The 17,328-nt window shown below is 38.4% G+C and overlaps 2 protein-coding genes across 2 annotated transcripts in view; both read left to right on the top strand.

The window, feature by feature from the left end:
• Positions 1-17,328, top strand: part of LOC144449821 (uncharacterized) — a 73,447-nt gene that overhangs the window by 33,438 nt on the left and 22,681 nt on the right. The window contains exons 14-17 of the mRNA XM_078140395.1: positions 6,360-6,482; positions 8,456-8,560; positions 10,102-10,207; positions 13,343-13,460. Coding sequence (XP_077996521.1) covers positions 6,360-6,482; positions 8,456-8,560; positions 10,102-10,207; positions 13,343-13,460 — 452 coding nt within the window. The remainder of the gene's footprint in view (positions 1-6,359; positions 6,483-8,455; positions 8,561-10,101; positions 10,208-13,342; positions 13,461-17,328) is intronic.
• Positions 13,917-16,740, top strand: LOC144449593 (uncharacterized). The gene is made up of 2 exons (XM_078140156.1): positions 13,917-14,133; positions 14,283-16,740. Exon 2 carries the CDS (start codon positions 14,313-14,315, stop codon positions 16,602-16,604), a length of 2,292 nt encoding a protein of 763 aa, XP_077996282.1. The 5' UTR covers positions 13,917-14,133; positions 14,283-14,312; the 3' UTR covers positions 16,605-16,740.

A 17,328-nucleotide genomic window follows, 5' to 3' on the forward strand; every position in this document is an offset into this window, starting at 1 on the left:
ATACTAGAGTGTACAATGCCATACTAGTGTGTACAATGCCATACTAGTGTGTACAATGCCATACTAGTGTGTACAATGCCATACTAGTGTGTACAATGCCATACTAGGGTGTACAATGCCATACTAGAGTGTACAATGCCATACTAGAGTGTACAATGCCATACAAGAGTGTACAATGCCATACTAGTGTGTACAATGCCATACTAGAGTTTACAATGCCATACTAGAGTGTACAATGCCATACTAGAGTGTACATTGCCATACTAGAGTGTACAATGCCATACTAGTGTGTACAATGCCATACTAGTGTGTACATTGCCATACTAGAGTGTACATTGCCATACTAGAGTGTACATTGCCATACTAGAGTGTACAATGCCATACTAGTGTGTACAATGCCATACTAGTGTGTACAATGCTATACTAGAGTGTACATTGCCATACTAGAGTGTACAATGCCATACTAGTGTGTACAATGCCATACTAGTGTGTACAATGCTATACTAGAGTGTACAATGCCATACTAGTGTGTACATTGCCATACTAGTGTGTACAATGCCACACTAGTGTGTACATTGCCATACTAGTGTGTACAATGCCATACTAGAGTGTACATTGCCATACTAGAGTGTACAATGCCATACTAGTGTGTACAATGCCATACTAGTGTGTACAATGCTATACTAGAGTGTACAATGCCATACTAGAGTGTACATTGCCATACTAGAGTGTACAATGCCATACTAGTGTGTACAATGCCATACTAGAGTGTACAATGCCATACTAGAGTGTACATTGCCATACTAGAGTGTACATTGCCATACTAGAGTGTACAATGCCATACTAGTGTGTACAATGCCATACTAGTGTGTACAATGCTATACTAGAGTGTACATTGCCATACTAGAGTGTACAATGCCATACTAGTGTGTACAATGCCATACTAGTGTGTACAATGCTATACTAGAGTGTACAATGCCATACTAGTGTGTACATTGCCATACTAGTGTGTACAATGCCACACTAGTGTGTACATTGCCATACTAGTGTGTACAATGCCATACTAGTGTGTACATTGCCATACTAGTGTGTACATTGCCATACTAGTGTATACAATGCTATACTAGAGTGTACATTGCCATACTAGAGTGTACAATGCCATACTAGTGTGTACAATGCCATACTAGTGTGTACAATGCTATACTAGAGTGTACATTGCCATACTAGAGTGTACAATGCCATACTAGTGTGTACAATGCCATACTAGTGTGTACAATGCTATACTAGAGTGTACAATGCCATACTAGTGTGTACATTGCCATACTAGTGTGTACAATGCCACACTAGTGTGTACATTGCCATACTAGTGTGTACAATGCCATACTAGTGTGTACATTGCCATACTAGTGTGTACATTGCCATACTAGTGTATACAATGCTATACTAGAGTGTACATTGCCATACTAGAGTGTACATTGCCATACTAGTGTGTACATTGCCATACTAGAGTGGACATTGCCATACTAGAGTGTACATTGCCATACTAGAGTGTACATTGCCATACTAGAGTGTACATTGCCATACTAGAGTGGACATTGCCATACTAGAGTGGACATTGCCATACTAGAGTGTACATTGCCATACTAGTGTATACAATGCTATACTAGAGTGTACATTGCCATACTAGAGTGTACATTGCCATACTAGAGTGTACATTGCCATACTAGAGTGGACATTGCCATACTAGAGTGTACATTGCCATACTAGTGTATACAATGCTATACTAGAGTGTACATTGCCATACTAGTGTGTACATTGCCATACTAGTGTGTACATTGCCATACTAGTGTATACAATGCTATACTAGAGTGTACATTGCCATACTAGAGTGTACAATGCCATACTAGTGTGTACAATGCCATACTAGAGTGTACAATGCCATACTAGTGTGTACAATGCCATACTAGAGTGTACAATGCCATACTAGTGTGTACAATGCCATACTAGAGTGTACAATGCCATACTAGTGTGTACAATGCCATACTAGAGTGTACATTGCCATACTAGAATGTACAATGCCATACTAGAGTGTACAATGCCATACTGGTGTGTACAATGCCATACTAGTGTGTACAATGCCATACTAGTGTGTACAATGCCATACTAGAGTGTACATTGCCATACTAGAGTGTACAATGCCATACTAGAGTGTACAATGCCATACTAGTGTGTACAATGCCATACTAGAGTGTACATTGCCATACTAGAGTGTACATTGCCATACTAGTGTGTACAATGCCATACTAGAGTGTACATTGCTATACTAGTGTGTACAATGCTATACTAGAGTGTACATTGCCATACTAGTGTGTACAATGCCATACTAGAGTGTACATTGCCATACTAGAGTGTACATTGCCATACTAGAGTGTACATTGCCATACTAGAGTGTACAATGCCATACTAGAGTGTACAATGCCATACTAGTGTGTACAATGCTATACTAGAGTGTACATTGCCATACTAGTGTGTACAATGCTATACTAGAGTGTACATTGCCATACTAGTGTGTACAATGCCATACTAGAGTGTACATTGCCATACTAGTGTATACAATGCTATACTAGAGTGTACATTGCCATACTAGTGTGTACATTGCTATACTAGAGTGTACATTGCCATACTAGAGTGTACAATGCCATACTAGTGTGTACAATGCCATACTAGTGTGTACAATGCTATACTAGAGTGTACAATGCCATACTAGTGTGTACATTGCCATACTAGTGTGTACAATGCCACACTAGTGTGTACATTGCCATACTAGTGTGTACAATGCCATACTAGAGTGTACATTGCCATACTAGAGTGTACAATGCCATACTAGTGTGTACAATGCCATACTAGAGTGTACATTGCCATACTAGAGTGTACAATGCCATACTAGTGTGTACAATGCCATACTAGTGTGTACATTGCCATACTAGAGTGTACAATGCCATACTAGAGTGTACAATGCCATACTAGAGTGTACATTGCCATACTAGAGTGTACATTGCCATACTAGAGTGTACAATGCCATACTAGTGTGTACAATGCCATACTAGTGTGTACAATGCTATACTAGAGTGTACATTGCCATACTAGAGTGTACAATGCCATACTAGTGTGTACAATGCCATACTAGTGTGTACAATGCTATACTAGAGTGTACAATGCCATACTAGTGTGTACATTGCCATACTAGTGTGTACAATGCCACACTAGTGTGTACATTGCCATACTAGTGTGTACAATGCTATACTAGTGTGTACATTGCCATACTAGTGTGTACAATGCCATACTAGTGTGTACATTGCCATACTAGTGTGTACATTGCCATACTAGTGTATACAATGCTATACTAGAGTGTACATTGCCATACTAGAGTGTACATTGCCATACTAGTGTGTACATTGCCATACTAGAGTGGACATTGCCATACTAGAGTGTACATTGCCATACTAGAGTGTACATTGCCATACTAGAGTGGACATTGCCATACTAGAGTGGACATTGCCATACTAGAGTGGACATTGCCATACTAGAGTGTACATTGCCATACTAGTGTGTACAATGCCATACTAGTGTGTACAATGCCATACTAGAGTGTACATTGCCATACTAGAGTGTACATTGCCATACTAGTGTATACAATGCGATACTAGAGTGTACATTGCCATACTAGTGTGTACATTGCCATACTAGAGTGTACATTGCCATACTAGTGTGTACAATGCCATACTAGAGTGTACATTGCTATACTAGAGTGTACATTGCCATACTAGTGTGTACAATGCCATACTAGTGTGTACAATGCCATACTAGAGTGTACATTGCCATACTAGAGTGTACATTGCCATACTAGTGTATACAATGCTATACTAGAGTGTACATTGCCATACTAGTGTGTACATTGCCATACTAGAGTGTACATTGCCATACTAGTGTTTACAATGCCATACTAGAGTGTACATTGCTATACTAGAGTGCACATTGCCATACTAGAGTGTACATTGCCATACTAGTGTGTACAATGCCATACTAGAGTGTACATTGCCATACTAGTGTATACAATGCTATACTAGTATACATTGCCATACTAGTGTGTACAATGCCATACTAGTGTGTACAATGCCATACTAGAGTGTACATTGCCACACTAGAGTGTACAATGCCATACTAGAGTGTACAATGCCATACTAGTGTGTACATTGCTATACTAGAGTGGACATTGCCATACTAGAGTGTACATTGCCATACTAGAGTGTACATTGCCATACTAGAGTGTACATTGCCATACTAGTGTGTACATTGCCATACTAGAGTGTACATTGCCATACTAGTGTGTACAATGCCATACTAGAGTGTACATTGCTATACTAGAGTGTACATTGCCATACTAGTGTGTACAATGCCATACTAGTGTGTACAATGCCATACTAGAGTGTACATTGCCATACTAGAGTGTACATTGCCATACTAGTGTATACAATGCTATACTAGAGTGTACATTGCCATACTAGTGTGTACATTGCCATACTAGAGTGTACATTGCCATACTAGTGTGTACAATGCCATACTAGAGTGTACATTGCTATACTAGAGTGCACATTGCCATACTAGAGTGTACATTGCCATACTAGTGTGTACAATGCCATACTAGAGTGTACATTGCCATACTAGTGTATACAATGCTATACTAGTATACATTGCCATACTAGTGTGTACAATGCCATACTAGTGTGTACAATGCCATACTAGAGTGTACATTGCCATACTAGAGTGTACAATGCCATACTAGAGTGTACAATGCCATACTAGTGTGTACATTGCTATACTAGAGTGGACATTGCCATACTAGAGTGTACATTGCCATACTAGAGTGTACATTGCCATACTAGAGTGTACATTGCCATACTAGAGTGTACATTGCCATACTAGAGTTACTAGTTTACTTTGCCAAGGTAATGTAAGCCGCAGGGAATGCAGTCTTTGCGTAGATGGTATTACATGACAATGTGTAAATGAGTAATTTGTCTCAATTGACTACCGTATGATTGTTCAACTCACAGAATAACACTGGTGTGTTTGCTTGTTGCAATCAGGAATAAGATGATAGTGTTCATACAAAGACATACTACATTGTACTACATGTATGTACTTTTGACATGACTAACTTCCACAGATATTAACAAACTTGTGTACATTTGTACAGCAGAGGCACTCACTGTTGTCTTTACCTAATTTGTCTTTGCATGAAGTGTCTTTATTTCAAGCAAATACATCAGTGTTTTTTCACCATTTGTACTTCCTTGGTGTGTATAACTTTATATACATGTACTCATTCAGTCCTTGGCTTCCAACTAGAGATGACAAAAGTAGACATTGTCCTTTTGAAAACATCCTAAGGTGAACTAAGACTGTAATGTAAAATACAATTATTGATTCATGGTCCTCATGTAAGCAATGTTCCCCAATGATAAACTGATGTTTATGTAGAATGCAACTCAATCAAATGAATATCTGCTGAAGGAAAAATCTCAGTTCACTTCTTTTACTTTAGGGATGATCGGACAGTGTCACACAAGCTCAATAAACAAACTTTATTCCTTTGGCGGGAGGGAGTCTGGCATCAAATTGTGATTACTGAACTTCATTTTTGTACATCTAACCAAATTTTAAAAATTTTCACGCCTGAATTCAATAATTCTGTATTTACTACTGAGATGTTGATAAGTTGATTAAAATTTACTTCTAATGTGATATACAGCTGGGTTTCAGCAGCCTTTTAATGTGTGTACAATCATCATATCGATTGTAGTGGTGTGTACAGTCATTGTATCGATAGTAGTGGTGTGTACAATTATTGCATCGATAGTAGTGGTGTGACTGCTACAATTGTCATCATTGATTACATCATGTATAAATGTCGATGTTGCACTTGTGAATGTTAGGGGAGAGGATGTTGCACTTGTGAATGTTAGGGGAGAGGAGGATGTTGCCCATAATGAATGAAGTTCACTTATATAGCTTGTGCGACATTGTGCAATCATTCCTTTGTTTTTTTTTGTCTGTTGCATCCTATTTTGTATATTTGCCCTGTCTTCTAACTTTATCCAAACCTTGTACAAAGATGAGTCTTCTCAGTCTTCTCATAGATATCCAGCATTTTTCAGAATTCCTTTGTTTTCTCACTGTTCATGAATCTTTGAAAAGAATGTTTTATTCACATTACACACTTTGTCTCATATTCCTCACAGTTTACCTGTTTCAGATGGCATCCATGTCTCATATTCCTCACTGTTTTCCTATTTCAGATGGCATCCATACAATTAGAACTGTCTCAGAACACTTCGAACACAAGTGAAAGTAACAGCAAACCATGGGTCAATAAATACAGGGATTTAGAAAGAGAAGAATTACAAGAAAAGTTGGCTGAGGTAAACATAACCTTGTAGTTTTTTGTTGCAAGAAATGTATGTTGGCTTTAAAGGGAATACCATTCCTGGAAATAGATGTAACTTTCATAAACTTTGGGTTCTGGAGAGTCATTTCATGATTTTACAGCATATGAATTTTGCATGATTACCAAGAAACAGCAAATTGAAACTCTATTTCACCTCTACTGTTCTCACACTGGTCCAGCATTGCGTCATGGGACCTAATATTATGTGTGAGATGAACACTGAATATTCATGACTCCTAAGTGGTTATTTATAGTTCTTAAAGTGGCACAAGCTGAGTTTATAAGATACTGTATCTGTGTGTATCATTACTGTTACAGCTAGAAATAACAGTTTTTCTGTATCTGTGTATATCGTTACTGTTACAGCTAGAAATAACAGTTTTACTGTATCTGTGTATATCGTTACTGTTACAGCTAGAAATAACAGTTTTACTGTATCTGTGTATATCATTACTGTTACAGCTAGAAATAACAGTTTTACTGTATCTGTGTATACCATTACTGTTACAGCTAGAAATAACAGTTTTACTGTATCTGTGTATATCGTTACTGTTACAGCTAGAAATAACAGTTTTACTGTATCTGTGTATATCATTACTGTTACAGCTAGAAATAACAGTTTTACTGTATCTGTTTATATCATTACTGTTACAGCTAGAAATAACAGTTTTACTGTATCTGTTTATATCATTACTGTTACAGCTAGAAATAACAGTTTTACTGTATCTGTGTATATCGTTACTGTTACAGCTAGAAATAACAGTTTTACTGTATCTGTTTATATCATTACTGTTACAGCTAGAAATAACAGTTTTACTGTATCTGTGTATATCGTTACTGTTACAGCTAGAAATAACAGTTTTACTGTATCTGTGTATATCATTACTGTTACAGCTAGAAATAACAGTTTTACTGTATCTGTGTATATCATTACTGTTACAGCTAGAAATAACAGTTTTACTGTATCTGTGTATATCATTACTGTTACAGCTAGAAATAACAGTTTTACTGTATCTGTGTATATCGTTACTGTTACAGCTAGAAATAACAGTTTTACTGTATCTGTTTATATCATTACTGTTACAGCTACAAATAACAGTTTTACTGTATCTGTGTATATCATTACTGTTACAGCTAGAAATAACAGTTTTACTGTATCTGTGTATATCGTTACTGTTACAGCTAGAAATAACAGTTTACTGTATCTGTGTATATCGTTACTGTTACAGCTAGAAATAACAGTTTTACTGTATCTGTGTATATCATTACTGTTACAGCTAGAAATAACAGTTTTTCTGTATCTGTGTATACCATTACTGTTACAGCTAGAAATAACAGTTTTACTGTATCTGTGTATATCGTTACTGTTACAGCTAGAAATAACAGTTTTACTGTATCTGTGTATATCATTACTGTTACAGCTAGAAATAACAGTTTTACTGTATCTGTGCTTATCATTACTGTTACAGCTAGAAATAACAGTTTTACTGTATCTGTGTATATCATTACTGTTACAGCTAGAAATAACAGTTTTACTGTATCTGTGTATATTGTTACTGTTACAGCTAGAAATAACAGTTTTACTGTATCTGGGTATATCATTACTGTTACAGCTAGAAATAACAGTTTTACTGTATCTGTGTATATCATTACTGTTACAGCTAGAAATAACAGTTTTACTGTATCTGTATATTGTTACTGTTACAGCTAGAAATAACAGTTTTACTGTATCTGTGTATATTGTTACTGTTACAGCTAGAAATAACAGTTTTACTGTATCTGTGTATATCGTTACTGTTACAGCTAGAAATAACAGTTTTACTGTATCTGTGTATATCATTACTGTTACAGCTAGAAATAACAGTTTTACTGTATCTGTGTATATCATTACTGTTACAGCTAGAAATAACAGTTTTACTGTATCTGTGTATATCGTTACTGTTACAGCTAGAAATAACAGTTTTACAATTACAAGATGAAAAGAAGATGAATACAAATCAAGTTAGTGCAATCATGAAAGAAAACCAAAAATTACAAGAGAAAGATAAGATGGTAAGAAAGTATATAACATTATGTAGTGTGTGTGTGTGTGTGTGTGTGTGTGTGTGTGTGTGTAAAAGAGATTCACATGCATAAAGCGATGCCTAGATGTGTACATGTACCTAGAAATCATATGTAACTAGTATCTATTGTTAGATGTAAAATTAGGTGTGTGGGTACCTAGTATCTGTTGTAATAGGTGTAAAATTAGGTGTGTGGGTACCTAGTATCTGTTGTAATAGGTGTAAAATTAGGTGTGTGGGTACCTAGTATCTGTTGTAATAGGTGTAAAATTAGGTGTGTGGGTACCTAGTATCTGTTGTAATAGGTGTAAAATTAGGTGTGGGGGTACCTAGTATCTGTTGTAATAGGTGTAAAATTAGGTGTGTGGGTACCTAGTATCTGTTGTAATAGGTGTAAAATTAGGTGTGGGGGTACCTAGTATCTGTTGTAATAGGTGTAAAATTAGGTGTGTGGGTACCTAGTATCTGTTGTAATAGGTGTAAAATTAGGTGTGGGGGTACCTAGTATCTGTTGTAATAGGTGTAAAATTAGGTGTGTGGGTACCTAGTATCTGTTGTAATAGGTGTAAAATTAGGTGTGGGGGTACCTAGTATCTGTTGTAATAGGTGTAAAATTAGGTGTGTGGGTACCTAGTATCTGTTGTAATAGGTGTAAAATTAGGTGTGTGGGTACCTAGTATCTGTTGTAATAGGTGTAAAATTAGGTGTGTGGGTACCTAGTATCTGTTGTTAGGTGTAAAATTAGGTATGTGGGTACCTAGTATCTGTTGTAATAGGTGTAAAATTAGGTGTGGGGGTACCTAGTATCTGTTGTAATAGGTGTAAAATTAGGTGTGTGGGTACCTAGTATCTGTTGTTAGGTGTAAAATTAGGTGTGTGGGTACCTAGTATCTGTTGTAATAGGTGTAAAATTAGGTGTGTGGGTACCTAGTATCTGTTGTAATAGGTGTAAAATTAGGTGTGGGGGTACCTAGTATCTGTTGTAATAGGTGTAAAATTAGGTGTGTGGGTACCTAGTATCTGTTGTAATAGGTGTAAAATTAGGTGTGTGGGTACCTAGTATCTGTTGTAATAGGTGTAAAATTAGGTGTGGGGGTACCTAGTATCTGTTGTTAGGTGTAAAATTAGGTGTGTGGGTACCTAGTATCTGTTGTAATAGGTGTAAAATTAGGTGTGTGGGTACCTAGTATCTGTTGTAATAGGTGTAAAATTAGGTGTGGGGGTACCTACTAATTAGAAATCTTGGTATCTGAAATAGCATTTGACCTCATAATAGAAGGTCAATTTGAAAATAGAACAACTAAAGTTGAACATTCATTCAGAAACCAAAATTGAGTTTTAATACGTGTACTATATGGTAATGCATGTCAAAGTAGCAAGTGGATTGGAGAGATCATGATGTCAACCAACAAAATCAAATTATTAGACTAAGTGTTTATATAATATCTCTTCTGCTTGTGGTTGTGAGAATTAATCACAAAATGATTTTATCAGCAATAAATTACAAACTCTGTGTACTTTATCTTACAGCTCATTGTTTTACAAAAGACAATGTCAACTTTAGAAGAGAACTTCCGCAAACAACAATCTCAGATGAAAAAGAATATGGACCTTAAAACTAACGAAGGATCAAGAGGTAAGTGTTGTCTGTAATGATATTTGCTAGTATAGGAAATTATATTCTTTGCCATGTTTTATATATCAGTGGATTTCCAAGAAGCAAGCCACAGTCATCTGGTGCAATATCAAGTTTTAACCCTTAAGATGCCATAGACTTTCCATGCAAATGACCCCCTAGGCCAAGGACTTTTTTAGGTTGCACACACAGAGTTGTGCACAATGTTTTGATAGTGATCATTTTACACCAAAACAGGTGGGATATGGTCTCATCTACAAGTATATCTATAATTATGAAATATTGAATTTTAATTTACATGTATGTATGGTCAGTAACTTGACCAAGGAATTGGGGAAAATTGGTATAAAACACACGTTTTTGGTCAAAAAAAGCATGCGAAATTTATTTTTTTTATAAATACAAGGGTTACAATTGGAAATTAGCTGTAGCAATTAATAGACAGATAGTATGGGTGTTGAGTAAAATATTTATAATGAAATCAATGAGTACTGTCCATCGATGTTTACAGTAAATACAAACAAATTTGCATATATCATATAATATTATATACAAATACTGTATACATATAAGTCTACAGATAGCATCATAACGATATGCCTCACGGACGATTATATCCAACACTTCATCTGTTAACAAAAATCTGACGAAAGACAACGATGTAGATTCTGCCGTAACGTCTTCATCAGTTCATGTAAACCAACCTAGGAGTAACCGTACGGCATTGGCATCTGTGGTTTGTCATTGGCAGGATCGCGCGATCACGGGACCAGCCATTGACGACGTCAGTCCAAAAGTCAAAGTTATCGAAGGGTTTTCGATACGTTCTAGGAGGACAAAAGTTACTCCCTCAAAAACGTAAAATTCTTCATCATCATCATCATCATCGCCACCACTGTCTAGAAATTGTCGCTCTCCTGTTTAATGTTTTTATTAGCTTTACACTTTCACAGTTTAACTTGCACACAAGTTTACCTATCTATAGAGCTATGCACACAAGTTTACCTATCTATAGAGCTATGCACACAAGTTTACCTATCTATAGAGCTATGCACACAAGTTTTCCTATCTATATAGAGCTATGCACACAAGTTTACCTATCTATAGAGCTATGCACACAAGTTTACCTATCTATAGAGCTATGCATACAAGTTTACCTATCTATAGAGCTATGCACACAAGTTTACCTATCTATAGAGCTATACACACAGTTTACCTATCTATAGAGCTATGCACACAAGTTTACCTATCTATAGAGCTATGCACACAAGTTTACCTATCTATAGAGCTATGCATACAAGTTTACCTATCTATAGAGCTATGCACACAAGTTTACCTATCTATAGAGCTATGCACACAAGTTTACCTATCTATAGAGCTATGCACACAAGTTTACCTATCTATAGAGCTATGCATACAAGTTTAACTATCTATAGAGCTATGCATACAAGTTTACCTATCTATAGAGCTATGCACACAAGTTTACCTATCTATAGAGCTATGCATACAAGTTTAACTATCTATAGAGCTATGCATACAAGTTTACCTATCTATAGAGCTATGCACACAAGTTTACCTATCTATAGAGCTATGCATACAAGTTTACCTATCTATAGAGCTATGCACACAAGTTTACCTATCTATAGAGCTATGCACACAAGTTTACCTATCTATAGAGCTATGCACACAAGTTTACCTATCTATAGAGCTATGCACACAAGTTTAACTATCTATAGAGCTATGCATACAAGTTTACCTATCTATAGAGCTATGCACACAAGTTTACCTATCTATAGAGCTATGCACACAAGTTTACCTATCTATAGAGCTATGCACACAAGTTTACCTATCTATAGAGCTATGCACACAAGTTTACCTATCTATATAGAGATATGCACACAAGTTTACCTATCTATAGAGCTATGCATACAAGTTTACCTATCTATAGAGCTGTGCACACAAGTTTACCTATCTATAGAGCTATACACACAGTTTACCTATCTATAGAGCTATGCACACAAGTTTACCTATCTATAGAGCTATGCACACAAGTTTACCTATCTATAGAGCTATGCACACAAGTTTACCTATCTATAGAGCTATGCACACAAGTTTACCTATCTATAGAGCTATGCACACAAGTTTACCTATCTATAGAGCTATGCACACAAGTTTACCTATCTATAGAGCTATGCACACAAGTTTACCTATCTATAGAGCTATGCATACAGTTTACCTATCTATAGAGCTATGCATACAGTTTACCTATCTATAGAGCTATGCACACAAGTTTACCTATCTATAGAGCTATGCACACAAGTTTACCTATCTATAGAGCTATGCACACAAGTTTACCTATCTATATAGAGATATGCACACACGTTTACCTATCTATAGAGCTATGCATACAAGTTTACCTATCTATAGAGCTATGCACACAAGTTTACCTATCTATAGAGCTATGCACACAAGTTTACCTATCTATAGAGCTATGCACACAAGTTTACCTATCTATAGAGCTATGCACACAAGTTTACCTATCTATAGAGCTATGCATACAGTTTAACTATCTATAGAGCTATGCATACAAGTTTACCTATCTATAGAGCTATGCACACAAGTTTACCTATCTATAGAGCTATGCACACAAGTTTAACTATCTATAGAGCTATGCACACAAGTTTACCTATCTATAGAGCTATGCATACAGTTTACCTATCTATAGAGCTATGCATACAGTTTACCTATCTATAGAGCTATGCACACAAGTTTACCTATCTATAGAGCTATGCATACAAGTTTACCTATCTATAGAGCTATACACACAGTTTACCTATCTATAGAGCTATGCATACAAGTTTACTATCTATAGAGCTATGCACACAAGTTTACTATCTATAGAGCTATGCATACAAGTTTACCTATCTATAGAGCTATACACACAGTTTACCTATCGTGTATCAATATACATGTCTATTGGGATGTCCTCCATGATATTTCATTACATGTAAAGTAAGTGTAACAAGATTCATGATTCCATAAAATGCATGTTACAGCTACTGAAAGGAAACTAATTAAAACATAGTTTGTTGAAATGTATCTGACAATACAAATTGTTACTTTATGTCTGTATAGATGTGTTGCCATTAGCTGTAGCTGATCTGAAGGCACAGTTAGAACAAACAACTCATGAAGTACAAGCCAAGGAAAGACAAATCCAAAAACTACATCAAGAACTCAAACTGTCACAAAGGTATTGTTGTGATGCTTTGTGAAATTAGTCGCAAAGAGGTGACATGAAGAAAAAATATTTCAATGACTGAACAATAAGGACTGCCCTGCCAAACCTATGTTCTTTGATGAGAATATATAGTGTCACATACTTGACTTACAGTGTCACATACTTGACTTGCATACAGTGTCACATACTTGACTTACAGTGTCACATACTTGACTTACACACAGTGTCACATACTTGACTTACAGTGTCACATACTTGACTTGCATACAGTGTCACATACTTGACTTATATACAGTGTCACATACTTGACTTATATACAGTGTCACATATTTGACATACATACAGAGTTTTTGTCTTCAGAGGGAAAGAATAAATTGGAATAAGATAAAATATTGTATGTAGGCAGTAAAATAGAAGTTCTGTTTCCGGAAAGATACTCACCTAAATATTCTTACAATAGGATTTGCTTGCAATTCCCGATGCTTTTCCAATAAAAACTTTATTAATCTACCTCCTCCTACAATTACTGCCCTCAACGTTGGAAGACCAGTTGCTTTTTTTGGAACACAGTGTGAAACACGTAGTGTTATCTAGTGTACCAGAAACCCGGTGTTTTTCCCCTGCTGATCAGTGAATTTTTGTGGTTTGCGGTTTTGTTGACAATATATTGTCTAGCAACCTTTTTGTAAATCTGTTCGCTGATTTTTCTTCACTTTTTCTGTGAAGATTTTCGTTTTCTAGATCGTGGTAGTGTGGGCGGTTTTATTACCCGCCTTTCGTATATACCGTTTATTGATACATTGTTTTTTATTTCTCCCTATCATCATGCCTAAGGGTAAGAAGAAAGGGGATTGCGGTCATTCTATGGCAAATCGGGATGACCATTCTGTCTGCCGGAATTGTCGGCAGTGTTCTAGCGATGCTCCGTGCACTGTGTGTATGTCGTGGGACCCGCTATTGTGGGCCGAGCTCGGTTCGAGCGTTGATCACGGCAAAGGTAAGGAGACGCGTCGCAAAGGTAGGTCCATTTTGTCTAGTACTTCGCCAGCCGGTGCAGGCCATGCTATGTCTTCCCTTTCAGATTCAACAACAGGTAAGACTGCACCGACTGGGCAAAACCGTCCTTTTCAGGGCGAAACTAGTACCTCTACGTCAACTGGGGTGAATGGCGGTTCGTTAACTCAGCACCTTCACAACCAGTCTGATCGTAACGACTCTCCGTTAATAGGCAATCGTAAGTCTGACACTGGTTCAACGCGATCTGCCTGTGTCGGTAGTCAAGGTAACGGTACTGAACCGGCTCCCTGTTTGTCTACCAGTCTAGGTAGTGGCTCCAATGTTATGAGAACGGAGACTTTTCGAGAGCCATTGTTAGGTAATACGCCAAGTAATACTACTAATAATGCTGTATTACCAATGCCTGGCGATGAACGAGTGTCTGTGCGTCTTTCACCGCGACATCGTTCAGTTTTACGTTCACGTTCTCCGTCCCCGTGTAGGCGGAGGAGACGTGAGAGTCATGATAGTACGGTCTCGTCATCTTCTCATTCGGATTACAGTCCTCGTCGCTATAAAAGCAGGCGAGGTAGGTCTCTCTCTCGACATAAGAAATCAGGTCGAGGTCAGAGGTCACACAAACGAAAGCATTATCGTTCTTCCAGTTCCGAGTCACCCAGTTCTAGGTCGTCTTATTATAGACGTTCTAAACGGTATAGGCGTCGACATTCATCATCGACATCACCGTCGGGTGACAGAAGGCGTTACCGACGTCACTATGACCATGAACGACGCATTGATTTGGATCGTCGACATGCTTACTATGACGAGAGCCGGCATGGTGTAGAGCGCCACCAACGGCCAGAACCGGCAAGTCGTTCAGCTTATCATCAGCCTGCTTCTATTGATACAGAAGTCATTAGACAGGCAGTTTTAGAGGCTGTAGCGGCTCTCCACCCAGAATTAACACGTGCGGGGGCACCCACATCTGATATGAGCACAGGGGGTGCCACTCCTTTAAGTTCTCAACGTGTTTCTCACAGGGAGAGGATGACTGATCCTGATGCTATTTCAGTTGCAGCATCTCATAGCAAGGATTTTGGGGAATCCTCAGGGGAGGAAGAGAGGTCAAGAGATCACAGTCCAACAATCTCTCGAGCCTCTTCCCCATGTAGGGAAGAAGAACCAGTGTTTGCATACAAGGATTGTATTCAATGGGTTTACTCACACTTCCCAGCTGAGTGCACCCCTCCTAATTTGGTTCTTCCTCCTTTGTCTGAAACTGGTGCTGCCTTACGGGCTAGCAATCCCAAAGACCAGTCAACCCCCTTGTCATTGCCTTATTCATCCCTGGTTCAGCCTCTTCATGATAAGATTTACCAGGAAGTGGTCGGCAGTGGAAAGGACCATACAGCCTTACGAGCTGGGGCCTATCCATGGTTTCGTTATGGGGGTAAGGCATACCGCACTCATTCATCACAACCAGCATGTTCACACCCCCCACTGGATGGTGATGTGGACGCAGTGGATCAGGATCCATCATCGTTCAGAGCTGTCTATATAGACAAAGCTCACATTAAAAAGTTGGGTGATTCGGCACATCAACAACTTTGTGTAACGTCAACACTGAACTGGTTCCTAGCTGTTCTATTCAAAGAACTTCAGGCTGTAAATCTCAATAGTCCTAAAGTATCTCGAATTATTGAGATTGTGGATAAGGGTTTGTCTCATATAGCAGAGTCTGCTTGCAGAGAGTATACAACTCTCCAATTAATGGAGAGGGATGCCTTTTTGAAACGCAAATCTGTTTCATTGTCTTCCGAGTTGAAACAGGAAGCTCGTTTAGCTCCTATTGCCACAACCAGTCTGTTTGATGGTCGTCTCACTGCGCTAGCAGCACGTGCCAGTGAGGCTAAACAGCGAGAACGCCTACTATGGGATAAACCTCCTACACCCCGTGTACAACAGCCTAGGGCAAAACAAGCTGGCAATCGACCAGTGCCCGTTGGACGAGGCAAGCAACCCAGTGTTCCTTACAAGTCCAAGACTTTTAATAGGGGTAGGGGACGAGGTAATGTGTCTAAGCCTAAGACTGACAACATGCCCAGACCGTTCTCGGATTCTGCAGGTAGGGGGTCAGGGAGTGCTCAGCGCTCCTGACCCAATAACCACTCTCACTGTCCCCCCACCAGCACAGCAAAGTCCAGTGGGGGGACGACTCCGTTTCTATGCACAAAACTGGTCCGCAATATCATCCGACAGTTGGGTGCTAAATACAGTAAGAGACGGATACATCCTAGACTTCGTGTCACAGCCTCCACTGTCAACGAAGGTTATAGTTACCCCGTTACCAAGGCAACCAGATCGGGTTCTTGCCTTAAGGGAGGCCATTCAAGGTCTTTTAGAAAAGGCTGCTATTCGTACAGTCAACCTAAAAAAAGAGGGACCAGGGTTTTTCAACCACATGTTTCTGGTCCCCAAAAAGTCGGGAGGCTGGAGACCAATTCTCAACCTCTCCGTTCTCAATCGGTATCTTGTAGTCCCCAAGTTTCAAATGGAAACACCCAGAGCGGTGTTGGCTGCCATTCAGCCAGGCGATTGGATGGCGTCCATAGATTTAAAGGACGCTTATTTCCATATACCTATTCACCCTGTCTACTACAAGTACCTCCGTTTTGCAATCGACGGACAGGTTTACGAATACACAGTTCTCCCCTTCGGTCTGGCAACAGCACCACGAGTGTTTACACGGGTGGCGGCAGTGCCAGTGGCGTGGTTACACCAACAATCAATTCTGTTACACCCCTATTTAGACGATTGGTTACTGAGGGGGAAGGAACGGGTCGTACTAGCCACTCAAGTGGCCATGACGACAGATCTTCTC

The sequence above is a fragment of the Glandiceps talaboti genome, chromosome 18 (genome assembly GCF_964340395.1).
Source record: "Glandiceps talaboti chromosome 18, keGlaTala1.1, whole genome shotgun sequence".
Taxonomy (NCBI): Eukaryota; Metazoa; Hemichordata; class Enteropneusta; family Spengelidae; genus Glandiceps; species Glandiceps talaboti.